Source organism: Crassostrea angulata, chromosome 1 (genome assembly GCF_025612915.1).
Source record: "Crassostrea angulata isolate pt1a10 chromosome 1, ASM2561291v2, whole genome shotgun sequence".
NCBI classification, from domain to species: Eukaryota; Metazoa; Mollusca; class Bivalvia; order Ostreida; family Ostreidae; genus Magallana; species Magallana angulata.
Genome location: NC_069111.1, coordinates 28,061,362 through 28,079,635, shown reverse-complemented (window position 1 = coordinate 28,079,635; position 18,274 = coordinate 28,061,362). Strand labels below are relative to the sequence as shown.

The 18,274-nt window shown below is 35.5% G+C and overlaps 1 protein-coding gene across 1 annotated transcript in view; it reads left to right on the top strand.

Moving 5' to 3' along the window:
* Positions 1 to 18,274, top strand: part of LOC128191934 (uncharacterized) — a 128,283-nt gene that overhangs the window by 8,571 nt on the left and 101,438 nt on the right. The window contains 39 exon segments of the mRNA XM_052864310.1: positions 274 to 387; positions 624 to 737; positions 988 to 1,101; positions 1,361 to 1,474; positions 1,749 to 1,862; positions 2,099 to 2,212; positions 2,463 to 2,576; positions 2,836 to 2,949; positions 3,224 to 3,337; positions 3,572 to 3,685; positions 3,936 to 4,049; positions 4,309 to 4,422; positions 4,696 to 4,809; positions 8,744 to 8,857; positions 9,108 to 9,221; positions 9,481 to 9,594; positions 9,870 to 9,983; positions 10,220 to 10,333; positions 10,584 to 10,697; positions 10,957 to 11,070; positions 11,344 to 11,457; positions 11,694 to 11,819; positions 11,962 to 12,171; positions 12,431 to 12,544; positions 12,818 to 12,931; positions 13,168 to 13,281; positions 13,532 to 13,645; positions 13,905 to 14,018; positions 14,292 to 14,405; positions 14,642 to 14,755; positions 15,006 to 15,119; positions 15,379 to 15,492; positions 15,767 to 15,880; positions 16,117 to 16,230; positions 16,481 to 16,594; positions 16,854 to 16,967; positions 17,241 to 17,354; positions 17,591 to 17,704; positions 17,955 to 18,068. Coding sequence (XP_052720270.1) covers positions 274 to 387; positions 624 to 737; positions 988 to 1,101; positions 1,361 to 1,474; positions 1,749 to 1,862; positions 2,099 to 2,212; positions 2,463 to 2,576; positions 2,836 to 2,949; positions 3,224 to 3,337; positions 3,572 to 3,685; positions 3,936 to 4,049; positions 4,309 to 4,422; positions 4,696 to 4,809; positions 8,744 to 8,857; positions 9,108 to 9,221; positions 9,481 to 9,594; positions 9,870 to 9,983; positions 10,220 to 10,333; positions 10,584 to 10,697; positions 10,957 to 11,070; positions 11,344 to 11,457; positions 11,694 to 11,819; positions 11,962 to 12,171; positions 12,431 to 12,544; positions 12,818 to 12,931; positions 13,168 to 13,281; positions 13,532 to 13,645; positions 13,905 to 14,018; positions 14,292 to 14,405; positions 14,642 to 14,755; positions 15,006 to 15,119; positions 15,379 to 15,492; positions 15,767 to 15,880; positions 16,117 to 16,230; positions 16,481 to 16,594; positions 16,854 to 16,967; positions 17,241 to 17,354; positions 17,591 to 17,704; positions 17,955 to 18,068 — 4,554 coding nt within the window.

Below are 18,274 nucleotides of genomic sequence, written 5' to 3'. Positions count from 1 at the left end.
ATGTTCAAAGAACTTAGTATCAGACAAACAAAACCCAAAACCTAGATATCTTAAAGTAGAGGCACCAGTTTCTGCATATGTTTGGGTTTGATTATTTTTACAGTACAATGAATTCTATCTAGTAAGTAGGTTGATAGGCTACATCCTTTACAATCAAAGAATAATGCCAATGATGATAGCTTTGTTCAAAATTATTTTTTATTAAAAATAGAAAACACATTTTATTCTATATCTTTCCTTTCAATGTCTTTGTACATGTACTTGATGTTGCAGATATAGATATGTGCTCCGAAAGTCCCTGTAAAAACAACGGTACCTGTTCAAATCTTATCAATCACTACCACTGCGACTGTGTTGCTGGATTCAATGGAACAAATTGCGAAATCGGTAAGAATTCCTTGTACAACATAAGTCTTGCATCAAGCTGTAAAAGATGATTTTATTATGATTATTGTTTACGAGATGTTGAACAAAGTACTTGAGTAGGTGGGTCTACCGCCAATTTTTTGGTTCCATCCCATCACTTCATTAATGCAATGGAAGAAATATAGACAGTTCCAAATCTGAGGGCTGATATAATGCATTTGATTCCCTGCACTACAAAATCGAACTTGATATTGTAGATATTGATGAGTGCTCCAGCGGTCCTTGTCAAAACAATGGAACCTGTCAAAACCTCGTCAATCACTACCAATGCGAATGTGTTGCTGGATTTAACGGAACAAATTGTGAAAACAGTTCGTACTTTCGTAACTATATTACTTGATAATACACTGTAAAATGGTTTCTTATGTTGAGTTTGAAGGATTTTTCTTGATTAAGTCATTTGATCGATGGTGATTGCAACTGATAGATGGATCTTGATTTGTAATTTTTTCTTGATGAATCAAGGAAACTGTAGCAAGCAATCGTAGCTTTGCAGTTCAAGAGCAGGCATAAGACTGTAGAAGTAATTAGTAGAAACTGAATGATTATCATTATTCACAGATATCAAGGAATGCTTTGCTGGTCTCTGTGAAAATAATGGAACTTGTAGAGACCTGATCAATAGGTACGAGTGCGACTGTGTTTCGGGATTTAATGGGACACATTGTGAAAACAGTAAGTTCTACGCATATAATGTGAAACAAATTTCAAAATGAAAATATTTTAGAAGAGATCAGTAAAGAATGACCATCTTCTGAATGTGCTTCTGTTGATTTTCAATGCGACCATTTTTGAAATCTTTGATTTGATTGTTTATTCTGTTGATAAGAACAAATGTTGAAATGGTGATAATTTGGATTTTCATGCCATAAATTGAGGAAAGTAGAATGCGGTTATATCTTGCTGATCAATGAGTTGGTACTTGATATTGAAGATATCGATGATTGCACCCCAAATATCTGCAAAAACAATGGGACTTGTAAAGACCTTGTCAACACCTACCACTGTGAATGTGTTTCTGGATTCAATGGGACAGAATGTGAAAACAGTATGTTCAAAGAACTTAGTATCAGACAAACAAAACCCAAAACCTAAATATCTTAAAGTAGAGGCACCAGTTTCTGCATATGTTTGGGTTTGATTATTTTACAGTACAATGAATTCTATCTAGTAAGTAGGTTGATAGGCTACATCCTTTACAATCAAAGAATAATGCCAATGATGATAGCTTTGTTCAAAATTATTTTTTATTAAAAATAGAAAACACATTTTATTCTATATCTTTCCTTTCAATGTCTTTGTACATGTACTTGATGTTGCAGATATAGATATGTGCTCCGAAAGTCCCTGTAAAAACAACGGTACCTGTTCAAATCTTATCAATCACTACCACTGCGACTGTGTTGCTGGATTCAATGGAACAAATTGCGAAATCGGTAAGAATTCCTTGTACAACATAAGTCTTGCATCAAGCTGTAAAAGATGATTTTATTATGATTATTGTTTACGAGATGTTGAACAAAGTACTTGAGAAGGGGGGTCTACCGCCAATTTTTTGGTTCCATCCCATCACTTCATTAATGCAATGGAAGAAATATAGACAGTTCCAAATCTGAGGGCTGATATAATGCATTTGATTCCCTGCACTACAAAATCGAACTTGATACTGTAGATATCGATGAGTGCTCCAGCGGTCCCTGTCAAAACAATGGAACCTGTCAAAACCTCGTCAATCACTACCAATGCGAATGTGTTGCTGGATTTAACGGAACAAATTGTGAAAACAGTTCGTACTTTCGTAACTATATTACTTGATAATACACTGCAAAATGGTTTCTTATGTTGAGTTTGAAGGATTTTTCTTGATTTAATCATTTGATCGATGGGGATTGCAACTGATAGATGGATCTTGATTTGTAATTTTTTCTTGATGAATCAAGGAAATTGTTGCAAGCAATCGTAGCTTTGCAGTTCAAGAGCAGGCATAAGACTGTAGAAGTAATTAGTAGAAACTGAATGATTATCGTTATTCACAGATATCAAGGAATGCTTTGCTGGTCTCTGTGAAAATAATGGAACTTGTAGAGACCTGATCAATAGGTACGAGTGCGACTGTGTTTCGGGATTTAATGGGACACATTGTGAAAACAGTGAGTTCTACGCATATAATGTGAAACAAATTTCAAAATGAATATATTTTAGAAGAGATCAGTAAAGAATGACCATCTTCTGAATGTGCTTCTGTTGATTTTCAATGCAACCATTTTTGAAATCTTTGATTTGATTGTTTATTCTGTTGATAAGAACAAATGTTGAAATGGTGATAATTTGGATTTTCATGCCATAAATTGAGGAAAGTAGAATGCGGTTATATCTTGCTGATCAATGAGTTGGTACTTGATATTGAAGATATCGATGATTGCACCCCAAATATCTGCAAAAACAATGGGACTTGTAAAGACCTTGTCAACACCTACCACTGTGAATGTGTTTCTGGATTCAATGGGACAGAATGTGAAAACAGTATGTTCAAAGAACTTAGTATCAGACAAACAAAACCCAAAACCTAAATATCTTAAAGTAGAGGCACCAGTTTCTGCATATGTTTGGGTTTGATTATTTTACAGTACAATGAATTCTATCTAGTAAGTAGGTTGATAGGCTACATCCTTTACAATCAAAGAATAATGCCAATGATGATAGCTTTGTTCAAAATTATTTTTTATTAAAAATAGAAAACACATTTTATTCTATATCTTTCCTTTCAATGTCTTTGTACATGTACTTGATATTGCAGATATAGATATGTGCTCCGAAAGTCCCTGTAAAAACAACGGTACCTGTTCAAATCTTATCAATCACTACCACTGCGACTGTGTTGCTGGATTCAATGGAACAAATTGCGAAATCGGTAAGAATTCCTTGTACAACATAAGTCTTGCATCAAGCTGTAAAAGATGATTTTATTATGATTATTGTTTACGAGATGTTGAACAAAGTACTTGAGAAGGGGTGTACCGCCAATTTTTTGGTTCCATCCCATCACTACATTAATGCAATGGAAGAAATATAGACAGTTCCAAATCTGAGGGCTGATATAATGCATTTGATTCCCTGCACTACAAAATCGAACTTGATACTGTAGATATCGATGAGTGCTCCAGCGGTCCCTGTCAAAACAATGGAACCTGTCAAAACCTCGTCAATCACTACCAATGCGAATGTGTTGCTGGATTTAACGGAACAAATTGTGAAAACAGTTCGTACTTTCGTAACTATATTACTTGATAATACACTGCAAAATGGTTTCTTATGTTGAGTTTGAAGGATTTTTCTTGATTTAGTCATTTGATCGATGGGGATTGCAACTGATAGATGGATCTTGATTTGTAATTTTTTCTTGATGAATCAAGGAAATTGTTGCAAGCAATCGTAGCTTTGCAGTTCAAGACCAGGCATAAGACTGTAGAAGTAATTAGTAGAAACTAAATGATTATCATTATTCACAGATATCAAGGAATGCTTTGCTGGTCTCTGTGAAAATAATGGAACTTGTAGAGACCTGATCAATAGGTACGAGTGCGACTGTGTTTCGGGATTTAATGGGACACATTGTGAAAACAGTAAGTTCTACGCATATAATGTGAAACAAATTTCAAAATGAAAATATTTTAGAAGAGATCAGTAAAGAATGACCATCTTCTGAATGTGCTTCTGTTGATTTTCAATGCAACCATTTTTGAAATCTTTGATTTGATTGTTTATTCTGTTGATAAGAACAAATGTTGAAATGGTGATAATTTGGATTTTCATGCCATAAATTGAGGAAAGTAGAATGCGGTTATATCTTGCTGATCAATGAGTTGGTACTTGATATTGAAGATATCGATGATTGCACCCCAAATATCTGCAAAAACAATGGGACTTGTAAAGACCTTGTCAACACCTACCACTGTGAATGTGTTTCTGGATTCAATGGGACAGAATGTGAAAACAGTATGTTCAAAGAACTTAGTATCAGACAAACAAAACCCAAAACCTAAATATCTTAAAGTAGAGGCACCAGTTTCTGCATATGTTTGGGTTTGATTATTTTACAGTACAATGAATCCTTCTAGTAAGTAGGTTGATAGGCTACATCCTTTACAATCAAAGAATAATGACAATGATGATAGCTTAGCTCAAAATTACTTTTTATTAAAAATAGAAAACACATTTTATTCTATATCTTTCCTTTCAATGTCTTTGTACATGTACTTGATATTGCAGATATAGATATGTGCTCCGAAAGTCCCTGTAAAAACAACGGTACCTGTTCAAATCTTATCAATCACTACCACTGCGACTGTGTTGCTGGATTCAATGGAACAAATTGCGAAATCGGTAAGAATTCCTTGTACAACATAAGTCTTGCATCAAGCTGTAAAAGATGATTTTATTATGATTATTGTTTATTTCTCAAGAATAAAAAGATATAGTTTAAGAAAGAAACATTTTATATAGAAAACATCTACAAATCTACAAATAATATATATACAAGCTTATCAACACATACTGGAGTAAAAGCTGGCTCAGTCACTCACTTAAGAAAGAAGAACCTGCTGGGTTGAAGCATCCACGTGGTAGAAGCTACCCGATGTGTGTGACATCGCCACAACGATAGTTGTTGAACCCTGCAGGGCATGTGACAAAGGTTGGAAGATCTACGAGGTAGAACTTCGTCAGTACGAGAATACTGAGACGGACTGAATTGTACAAGCAATTAAAATGATACAAGTAATTATATTGCAATTAGCAAATGAATACTTAATGGGGAAAAATATGAAATATTAGGGCAAATAAATTGACTGAGCCGGCTCTTTTTGGCATTACCATGGCAAAGTAAGATAAAGGTGAGTGGCGGGGATGGTGGTGGATAGCTGGTGCTGTAGCTGTCCAAGAACCATCCGAGATAAGAAGTCACGTGACTGGACCGATGGCTAGGGGGCATTTATCCCGGCCATCTGCCCATTACATAAGTAATCAATTCGTAGTGCTTGATAGCAGATACAGTTGCAATATTTTAGACATGATAATTACGTACAAAGCTGTAGTAAAATATAAAGGTTGATAATGGATGAATATGAATTAACACTATTCTTAAGAAATAAACCACGCTTAAACAAACTTAAGCTTCAATTTATTTCTCAAGAATAAAAAGATATAGTTTAAGAAAGAAACATTTTATATAGAAAACAGCTACCCGATGTGTGTGACATCGCCACAACGATAGTTGTTGAACCCTGCAGGGCATGTGACAAAGGTTGGAAGATCTACGAGGTAGAACTTCGTCAGTACGAGAATACTGAGACGGACTGAATTGTACAAGCAATTAAAATGATACAAGTAATTATATTGCAATTAGCAAATGAATACTTAATGGGGAAAAATATGAAATATTAGGGCCAAAACTCAGGAATGAAGCATGAGTGACTGAGTACCCCATAAAGTGTGAAATTATGCCATGGTAATACAGGTTAACACATGAATTACGCACATATTGTAAAGTTAAATGAAACGATGAAGAATAATAAGAGACATGGTTATGTGTACATGTAAACAACATATGCATAGAATCTATTTACATGGATGTGAGTCTTAGCAGTAGAATAAAGAAATAAATGAAACTTCACAAAGGGTTTCGGAATTAAGTTCAAGTTTGCATGTTAACGAAGTCACTGCGAATGAAGCATGGATAGCTGGGCGTGTTGAATCGTAGAATCGGCTGTTCTGATGTATCTTAAGTACGAGTCTGAAGACCAACGACCCATTGATTTGATGAGGTGGTCTTCGATGCGTGCCTTGGCTGCGGACGTGGCAGCACCTATACGGAAGGAGTGACCGGTAATACCACTTTCTGAATGTCCCGCACAATGTAGGAGCTGTTTGAGCATTTCAAGGAATCGAGATCTGGTCAGAGCATTACCGTTTTCCATGATGAACAATGGGTCGTTAGATTTGCAAGCAAAGGTTGAATTCCTCATGGATAAATATGTTGACAATTGTTGAATTGGACACACTGTACTTTTGGTACGGAATAATTTGATGTCGATTCCTTTACGAAATGGATCGGTTTTCGATTGTTTCAAGGTAAGAACTGCATGGTTATCATGCATAGCGAGATCACTGAAACACAGGTTGCATTCGGGGTCAAATGATGATTTACAGGTGAACTCCGCACATCTGAGGAATCCAAAAAACGCCACTACGCACACTGTAGACATCAGAATATCGGAATAATGTGTAAAAATTCCTTGTTGAAGTGATTTTACCATATCATGTAAAATTTCGGTGGTGATGGGTTTTCTGCTTGGTCGATGAGGCTTTTGTTGTCGTTTAATTCCCTTGAGAAGCATTTGCAATCTAGGTAATTTGTCTTCAAGGGTGAAAGGGTTAGGAATACCTTGTAATAAGTGGTAGTAACGAATTCCACACAGGTATAACTTTATGGTGTGATAAGACAAGTTCAAAGAATCGAGGCAGTAGGTCGCAAAATGCATGAGAGTATCTTCAGTGGCAACTAGAGAATAATTGTTCATTTGAGTGAACTTGGTGTATGTCTGGTGTCCTGAATGGTAGACACTTTGAGTTGAAGATGAAACTGAGCTTGACATTAGTGCACTTATCCTACTGGAAGTTTCCAAAGAACTTTCTCCATGGGAGGGCAGGGCTGAGATTGGCTGTCTGCAGTGGGAGCTAGGCATCTGAATTTGGCCATCTGAAAACGAGACAAAGCATCAGCTATGAGATTAGTTTTTCCGGGAAGATGTTTTGAATAGATGCAAAAATTGAATTTAGCAGAACACCAGGTCAATTGTCTCATTAACTTCATAATAGAAAGTGATTTTGAGCGTCCTTTGTGTATGATTTTTACTGTGGCTTCGTTGTCACAATAAAACAAAATGCGTTTAGATGTCCAAAGGTGACCCCATAGGAGTGAAGCGATCACAATGGGATACAATTCTCTGAAGGCCATGGAAATTTCTTTATCTTCTTCCTTTGGTAAATCTTCTGGCCATTTGTCGCAGAACCACTGTCCTTGAAAGAAACCACCAAATCCAACTGTTGATGATGCGTCTGTGTATAGTTGCATGCTGTCGGCGGGTGTCCTTTCAATGTCGTAGAAGAAGGAAACTCCATTCCATTGTTCTAAGAATAACTTCCACATAAGAATGTCCTCTCGACATTCAGCGTTAAGATGAACATGGTGATGTAATTCGCGGACTGATGATGCAAGGCTCAGTAAGTAGGAAACGAAAGATCTTCCTGGTATTATAACACGTGACGCAAAGTTAAGGTGCCCTAGGAGTTGCAATAGCTCGCGTTTGGTACAACTTTTCTTATTGCTGAAGGATTCGAGCATTTCCCATATTCTAAGTATTTTGTCCATAGGTAGACGTGCTTGCATCTGATGTGAATCCAGGATAATTCCAAGGTATTCCATGACGGTGTCTGGACCCATGGTTTTGTTTTTTGCAAGGGGAACGTTGAGCTTATTGAATAACATGGTAAGAACAGCCATTGTACGGTCTGCCGGGAAATCTGGACGGTCTATAGTGAGAAAGTCGTCGAGTAGATGAAGAATACACTCTATTCCATAGTTATTTTCAGCGATCCAACAAATTGCTTGAGAGAACTGATCAAAAATTTTTGGGCTGGAACGGCACCCAAAAGCCAGTCTAGTATAGAAATAGTATTGATTTCTCCATTTAACACAAAACAGGTGGTACTGAGATGGTAGAATAGGAATGAGTTTGAAGGCGTCGGATATGTCCGTTTTGCACATCAATGCATCCTTTCCAAATTTCTTTATACATTTGATGGCATCATCAATGCTGACGTAGGATAATGAGCATTCGTCCTTATCTATTAAGTCATTGATGCTTGGGTGCGCGTCATTGTTGTGTGGAGCTGAGAGATCTACGATGAGTCTTTTCTTTTTTGAGTATTTCCTTTCGGCTATTCCCAGAGGGGAAACTCTATACTGTTGGAAAGGGGCTGTCTGGTATGGACCGGAGCTGTAGTAAAATATAAAGGTTGATAATGGATGAATATGAATTAACACTATTCTTAAGAAATAAACCACGCTTAAACAAACTTAAGCTTCAATTTACGAGATGTTGAACAAAGTACTTGAGAAGGGGGGTCTACCGCCAATTTTTTGGTTCCATCCCATCACTACATTAATGCAATGGAAGAAATATAGACAGTTCCAAATCTGAGGGCTGATATAATGCATTTGATTCCCTGCACTACAAAATCGAACTTGATACTGTAGATATCGATGAGTGCTCCAGCGGTCCCTGTCAAAACAATGGAACCTGTCAAAACCTCGTCAATCACTACCAATGCGAATGTGTTGCTGGATTTAACGGAACAAATTGTGAAAACAGTTCGTACTTTCGTAACTATATTACTTGATAATACACTGCAAAATGGTTTCTTATGTTGAGTTTGAAGGATTTTTCTTGATTTAGTCATTTGATCGATGGGGATTGCAACTGATAGATGGATCTTGATTTGTAATTTTTTCTTGATGAATCAAGGAAATTGTTGCAAGCAATCGTAGCTTTGCAGTTCAAGACCAGGCATAAGACTGTAGAAGTAATTAGTAGAAACTAAATGATTATCATTATTCACAGATATCAAGGAATGCTTTGCTGGTCTCTGTGAAAATAATGGAACTTGTAGAGACCTGATCAATAGGTACGAGTGCGACTGTGTTTCGGGATTTAATGGGACACATTGTGAAAACAGTAAGTTCTACGCATATAATGTGAAACAAATTTCAAAATGAAAATATTTTAGAAGAGATCAGTAAAGAATGACCATCTTCTGAATGTGCTTCTGTTGATTTTCAATGCAACCATTTTTGAAATCTTTGATTTGATTGTTTATTCTGTTGATAAGAACAAATGTTGAAATGGTGATAATTTGGATTTTCATGCCATAAATTGAGGAAAGTAGAATGCGGTTATATCTTGCTGATCAATGAGTTGGTACTTGATATTGAAGATATCGATGATTGCACCCCAAATATCTGCAAAAACAATGGGACTTGTAAAGACCTTGTCAACACCTACCACTGTGAATGTGTTTCTGGATTCAATGGGACAGAATGTGAAAACAGTATGTTCAAAGAACTTAGTATCAGACAAACAAAACCCAAAACCTAAATATCTTAAAGTAGAGGCACCAGTTTCTGCATATGTTTGGGTTTGATTATTTTTACAGTACAATGAATTCTATCTAGTAAGTAGGTTGATAGGCTACATCCTTTACAATCAAAGAATAATGCCAATGATGATAGCTTTGTTCAAAATTATTTTTTATTAAAAATAGAAAACACATTTTATTCTATATCTTTCCTTTCAATGTCTTTGTACATGTACTTGATGTTGCAGATATAGATATGTGCTCCGAAAGTCCCTGTAAAAACAACGGTACCTGTTCAAATCTTATCAATCACTACCACTGCGACTGTGTTGCTGGATTCAATGGAACAAATTGCGAAATCGGTAAGAATTCCTTGTACAACATAAGTCTTGCATCAAGCTGTAAAAGATGATTTTATTATGATTATTGTTTACGAGATGTTGAACAAAGTACTTGAGTAGGTGGGTCTACCGCCAATTTTTTGGTTCCATCCCATCACTTCATTAATGCAATGGAAGAAATATAGACAGTTCCAAATCTGAGGGCTGATATAATGCATTTGATTCCCTGCACTACAAAATCGAACTTGATATTGTAGATATCGATGAGTGCTCCAGCGGTCCCTGTCAAAACAATGGAACCTGTCAAAACCTCGTCAATCACTACCAATGCGAATGTGTTGCTGGATTTAACGGAACAAATTGTGAAAACAGTTCGTACTTTCGTAACTATATTACTTGATAATACACTGCAAAATGGTTTCTTATGTTGAGTTTGAAGGATTTTTCTTGATTTAGTCATTTGATCGATGGTGATTGCAACTGATAGATGGATCTTGATTTGTAATTTTTTCTTGATGAATCAAGGAAACTGTAGCAAGCAATCGTAGCTTTGCAGTTCAAGAGCAGGCATAAGACTGTAGAAGTAATTAGTAGAAACTGAATGATTATCATTATTCACAGATATCAAGGAATGCTTTGCTGGTCTCTGTGAAAATAATGGAACTTGTAGAGACCTGATCAATAGGTACGAGTGCGACTGTGTTTCGGGATTTAATGGGACACATTGTGAAAACAGTAAGTTCTACGCATATAATGTGAAACAAATTTCAAAATGAAAATATTTTAGAAGAGATCAGTAAAGAATGACCATCTTCTGAATGTGCTTCTGTTGATTTTCAATGCAACCATTTTTGAAATCTTTGATTTGATTGTTTATTCTGTTGATAAGAACAAATGTTGAAATGGTGATAATTTGGATTTTCATGCCATAAATTGAGGAAAGTAGAATGCGGTTATATCTTGCTGATCAATGAGTTGGTACTTGATATTGAAGATATCGATGATTGCACCCCAAATATCTGCAAAAACAATGGGACTTGTAAAGACCTTGTCAACACCTACCACTGTGAATGTGTTTCTGGATTCAATGGGACAGAATGTGAAAACAGTATGTTCAAAGAACTTAGTATCAGACAAACAAAACCCAAAACCTAAATATCTTAAAGTAGAGGCACCAGTTTCTGCATATGTTTGGGTTTGATTATTTTACAGTACAATGAATCCTTCTAGTAAGTAGGTTGATAGGCTACATCCTTTACAATCAAAGAATAATGACAATGATGATAGCTTAGCTCAAAATTATTTTTTATTAAAAATAGAAAACACATTTTATTCTATATCTTTCCTTTCAATGTCTTTGTACATGTACTTGATATTGCAGATATAGATATGTGCTCCGAAAGTCCCTGTAAAAACAACGGTACCTGTTCAAATCTTATCAATCACTACCACTGCGACTGTGTTGCTGGATTCAATGGAACAAATTGCGAAATCGGTAAGAATTCCTTGTACAACATAAGTCTTGCATCAAGCTGTAAAAGATGATTTTATTATGATTATTGTTTACGAGATGTTGAACAAAGTACTTGAGAAGGGGGGTCTACCGCCAATTTTTTGGTTCCATCCCATCACTACATTAATGCAATGGAAGAAATATAGACAGTTCCAAATCTGAGGGCTGATATAATGCATTTGATTCCCTGCACTACAAAATCGAACTTGATATTGTAGATATCGATGAGTGCTCCAGCGGTCCCTGTCAAAACAATGGAACCTGTCAAAACCTCGTCAATCACTACCAGTGCGAATGTGTTGCTGGATTTAACGGAACAAATTGTGAAAACAGTTCGTACTTTCGTAACTATATTACTTGATAATACACTGCAAAATGGTTTCTTATGTTGAGTTTGAAGGATTTTTCTTGATTTAGTCATTTGATCGATGGGGATTGCAACTGATAGATGGATCTTGATTTGTAATTTTTTCTTGATGAATCAAGGAAATTGTTGCAAGCAATCGTAGCTTTGCAGTTCAAGAGCAGGCATAAGACTGTAGAAGTAATTAGTAGAAACTGAATGATTATCGTTATTCACAGATATCAAGGAATGCTTTGCTGGTCTCTGTGAAAATAATGGAACTTGTAGAGACCTGATCAATAGGTACGAGTGCGACTGTGTTTCGGGATTTAATGGGACACATTGTGAAAACAGTAAGTTCTACGCATATAATGTGAAACAAATTTCAAAATGAATATATTTTAGAAGAGATCAGTAAAGAATGACCATCTTCTGAATGTGCTTCTGTTGATTTTCAATGCAACCATTTTTGAAATCTTTGATTTGATTGTTTATTCTGTTGATAAGAACAAATGTTGAAATGGTGATAATTTGGATTTTCATGCCATAAATTGAGGAAAGTAGAATGCGGTTATATCTTGCTGATCAATGAGTTGGTACTTGATATTGAAGATATCGATGATTGCACCCCAAATATCTGCAAAAACAATGGGACTTGTAAAGACCTTGTCAACACCTACCACTGTGAATGTGTTTCTGGATTCAATGGGACAGAATGTGAAAACAGTATGTTCAAAGAACTTAGTATCAGACAAACAAAACCCAAAACCTAAATATCTTAAAGTAGAGGCACCAGTTTCTGCATATGTTTGGGTTTGATTATTTTACAGTACAATGAATCCTTCTAGTAAGTAGGTTGATAGGCTACATCCTTTACAATCAAAGAATAATGACAATGATGATAGCTTAGCTCAAAATTATTTTTTATTAAAAATAGAAAACACATTTTATTCTATATCTTTCCTTTCAATGTCTTTGTACATGTACTTGATATTGCAGATATAGATATGTGCTCCGAAAGTCCCTGTAAAAACAACGGTACCTGTTCAAATCTTATCAATCACTACCACTGCGACTGTGTTGCTGGATTCAATGGAACAAATTGCGAAATCGGTAAGAATTCCTTGTACAACATAAGTCTTGCATCAAGCTGTAAAAGATGATTTTATTATGATTATTGTTTACGAGATGTTGAACAAAGTACTTGAGAAGGGGGGTCTACCGCCAATTTTTTGGTTCCATCCCATCACTACATTAATGCAATGGAAGAAATATAGACAGTTCCAAATCTGAGGGCTGATATAATGCATTTGATTCCCTGCACTACAAAATCGAACTTGATACTGTAGATATCGATGAGTGCTCCAGCGGTCCCTGTCAAAACAATGGAACCTGTCAAAACCTCGTCAATCACTACCAATGCGAATGTGTTGCTGGATTTAACGGAACAAATTGTGAAAACAGTTCGTACTTTCGTAACTATATTACTTGATAATACACTGCAAAATGGTTTCTTATGTTGAGTTTGAAGGATTTTTCTTGATTTAATCATTTGATCGATGGGGATTGCAACTGATAGATGGATCTTGATTTGTAATTTTTTCTTGATGAATCAAGGAAATTGTTGCAAGCAATCGTAGCTTTGCAGTTCAAGAGCAGGCATAAGACTGTAGAAGTAATTAGTAGAAACTGAATGATTATCGTTATTCACAGATATCAAGGAATGCTTTGCTGGTCTCTGTGAAAATAATGGAACTTGTAGAGACCTGATCAATAGGTACGAGTGCGACTGTGTTTCGGGATTTAATGGGACACATTGTGAAAACAGTAAGTTCTACGCATATAATGTGAAACAAATTTCAAAATGAATATATTTTAGAAGAGATCAGTAAAGAATGACCATCTTCTGAATGTGCTTCTGTTGATTTTCAATGCAACCATTTTTGAAATCTTTGATTTGATTGTTTATTCTGTTGATAAGAACAAATGTTGAAATGGTGATAATTTGGATTTTCATGCCATAAATTGAGGAAAGTAGAATGCGGTTATATCTTGCTGATCAATGAGTTGGTACTTGATATTGAAGATATCGATGATTGCACCCCAAATATCTGCAAAAACAATGGGACTTGTAAAGACCTTGTCAACACCTACCACTGTGAATGTATTTCTGGATTCAATGGGACAGAATGTGAAAACAGTATGTTCAAAGAACTTAGTATCAGACAAACAAAACCCAAAACCTAAATATCTTAAAGTAGAGGCACCAGTTTCTGCATATGTTTGGGTTTGATTATTTTACAGTACAATGAATCCTTCTAGTAAGTAGGTTGATAGGCTACATCCTTTACAATCAAAGAATAATGACAATGATGATAGCTTAGCTCAAAATTATTTTTTATTAAAAATAGAAAACACATTTTATTCTATATCTTTCCTTTCAATGTCTTTGTACATGTACTTGATATTGCAGATATAGATATGTGCTCCGAAAGTCCCTGTAAAAACAACGGTACCTGTTCAAATCTTATCAATCACTACCACTGCGACTGTGTTGCTGGATTCAATGGAACAAATTGCGAAATCGGTAAGAATTCCTTGTACAACATAAGTCTTGCATCAAGCTGTAAAAGATGATTTTATTATGATTATTGTTTACGAGATGTTGAACAAAGTACTTGAGAAGGGGGGTCTACCGCCAATTTTTTGGTTCCATCCCATCACTACATTAATGCAATGGAAGAAATATAGACAGTTCCAAATCTGAGGGCTGATATAATGCATTTGATTCCCTGCACTACAAAATCGAACTTGATACTGTAGATATCGATGAGTGCTCCAGCGGTCCCTGTCAAAACAATGGAACCTGTCAAAACCTCGTCAATCACTACCAATGCGAATGTGTTGCTGGATTTAACGGAACAAATTGTGAAAACAGTTCGTACTTTCGTAACTATATTACTTGATAATACACTGCAAAATGGTTTCTTATGTTGAGTTTGAAGGATTTTTCTTGATTTAATCATTTGATCGATGGGGATTGCAACTGATAGATGGATCTTGATTTGTAATTTTTTCTTGATGAATCAAGGAAATTGTTGCAAGCAATCGTAGCTTTGCAGTTCAAGAGCAGGCATAAGACTGTAGAAGTAATTAGTAGAAACTGAATGATTATCGTTATTCACAGATATCAAGGAATGCTTTGCTGGTCTCTGTGAAAATAATGGAACTTGTAGAGACCTGATCAATAGGTACGAGTGCGACTGTGTTTCGGGATTTAATGGGACACATTGTGAAAACAGTGAGTTCTACGCATATAATGTGAAACAAATTTCAAAATGAATATATTTTAGAAGAGATCAGTAAAGAATGACCATCTTCTGAATGTGCTTCTGTTGATTTTCAATGCAACCATTTTTGAAATCTTTGATTTGATTGTTTATTCTGTTGATAAGAACAAATGTTGAAATGGTGATAATTTGGATTTTCATGCCATAAATTGAGGAAGGTAGAATGCGGTTATATCTTGCTGATCAATGAGTTGGTACTTGATATTGAAGATATCGATGATTGCACCCCAAATATCTGCAAAAACAATGGGACTTGTAAAGACCTTGTCAACACCTACCACTGTGAATGTGTTTCTGGATTCAATGGGACAGAATGTGAAAACAGTATGTTCAAAGAACTTAGTATCAGACAAACAAAACCCAAAACCTAAATATCTTAAAGTAGAGGCACCAGTTTCTGCATATGTTTGGGTTTGATTATTTTACAGTACAATGAATTCTATCTAGTAAGTAGGTTGATAGGCTACATCCTTTACAATCAAAGAATAATGCCAATGATGATAGCTTTGTTCAAAATTATTTTTTATTAAAAATAGAAAACACATTTTATTCTATATCTTTCCTTTCAATGTCTTTGTACATGTACTTGATATTGCAGATATAGATATGTGCTCCGAAAGTCCCTGTAAAAACAACGGTACCTGTTCAAATCTTATCAATCACTACCACTGCGACTGTGTTGCTGGATTCAATGGAACAAATTGCGAAATCGGTAAGAATTCCTTGTACAACATAAGTCTTGCATCAAGCTGTAAAAGATGATTTTATTATGATTATTGTTTACGAGATGTTGAACAAAGTACTTGAGAAGGGGGGTCTACCGCCAATTTTTTGGTTCCATCCCATCACTACATTAATGCAATGGAAGAAATATAGACAGTTCCAAATCTGAGGGCTGATATAATGCATTTGATTCCCTGCACTACAAAATCGAACTTGATACTGTAGATATCGATGAGTGCTCCAGCGGTCCCTGTCAAAACAATGGAACCTGTCAAAACCTCGTCAATCACTACCAATGCGAATGTGTTGCTGGATTTAACGGAACAAATTGTGAAAACAGTTCGTACTTTCGTAACTATATTACTTGATAATACACTGCAAAATGGTTTCTTATGTTGAGTTTGAAGGATTTTTCTTGATTTAATCATTTGATCGATGGGGATTGCAACTGATAGATGGATCTTGATTTGTAATTTTTTCTTGATGAATCAAGGAAATTGTTGCAAGCAATCGTAGCTTTGCAGTTCAAGAGCAGGCATAAGACTGTAGAAGTAATTAGTAGAAACTGAATGATTATCGTTATTCACAGATATCAAGGAATGCTTTGCTGGTCTCTGTGAAAATAATGGAACTTGTAGAGACCTGATCAATAGGTACGAGTGCGACTGTGTTTCGGGATTTAATGGGACACATTGTGAAAACAGTAAGTTCTACGCATATAATGTGAAACAAATTTCAAAATGAATATATTTTAGAAGAGATCAGTAAAGAATGACCATCTTCTGAATGTGCTTCTGTTGATTTTCAATGCAACCATTTTTGAAATCTTTGATTTGATTGTTTATTCTGTTGATAAGAACAAATGTTGAAATGGTGATAATTTGGATTTTCATGCCATAAATTGAGGAAGGTAGAATGCGGTTATATCTTGCTGATCAATGAGTTGGTACTTGATATTGAAGATATCGATGATTGCACCCCAAATATCTGCAAAAACAATGGGACTTGTAAAGACCTTGTCAACACCTACCACTGTGAATGTATTTCTGGATTCAATGGGACAGAATGTGAAAACAGTATGTTCAAAGAACTTAGTATCAGACAAACAAAACCCAAAACCTAAATATCTTAAAGTAGAGGCACCAGTTTCTGCATATGTTTGGGTTTGATTATTTTACAGTACAATGAATCCTTCTAGTAAGTAGGTTGATAGGCTACATCCTTTACAATCAAAGAATAATGACAATGATGATAGCTTAGCTCAAAATTATTTTTTATTAAAAATAGAAAACACATTTTATTCTATATCTTTCCTTTCAATGTCTTTGTACATGTACTTGATATTGCAGATATAGATATGTGCTCCGAAAGTCCCTGTAAAAACAACGGTACCTGTTCAAATCTTATCAATCACTACCACTGCGACTGTGTTGCTGGATTCAATGGAACAAATTGCGAAATCGGTAAGAATTCCTTGTACAACATAAGTCTTGCATCAAGCTGTAAAAGATGATTTTATTATGATTATTGTTTACGAGATGTTGAACAAAGTACTTGAGAAGGGGGGTCTACCGCCAATTTTTTGGTTCCATCCCATCACTACATTAATGCAATGGAAGAAATATAGACAGTTCCAAATCTGAGGGCTGATATAATGCATTTGATTCCCTGCACTACAAAATCGAACTTGATACTGTAGATATCGATGAGTGCTCCAGCGGTCCCTGTCAAAACAATGGAACCTGTCAAAACCTCGTCAATCACTACCAATGCGAATGTGTTGCTGGATTTAACGGAACAAATTGTGAAAACAGTTCGTACTTTCGTAACTATATTACTTGATAATACACTGCAAAATGGTTTCTTATGTTGAGTTTGAAGGATTTTTCTTGATTTAATCATTTGATCGATGGGGATTGCAACTGATAGATGGATCTTGATTTGTAATTTTTTCTTGATGAATCAAGGAAATTGTTGCAAGCAATCGTAGCTTTGCAGTTCAAGAGCAGGCATAAGACTGTAGAAGTAATTAGTAGAAACTGAATGATTATCGTTATTCACAGATATCAAGGAATGCTTTGCTGGTCTCTGTGAAAATAATGGAACTTGTAGAGACCTGATCAATAGGTACGAGTGCGACTGTGTTTCGGGATTTAATGGGACACATTGTGAAAACAGTGAGTTCTACGCATATAATGTGAAACAAATTTCAAAATGAATATATTTTAGAAGAGATCAGTAAAGAATGACCATCTTCTGAATGTGCTTCTGTTGATTTTCAATGCAACCATTTTTGAAATCTTTGATTTGATTGTTTATTCTGTTGATAAGAACAAATGTTGAAATGGTGATAATTTGGATTTTCATGCCATAAATTGAGGAA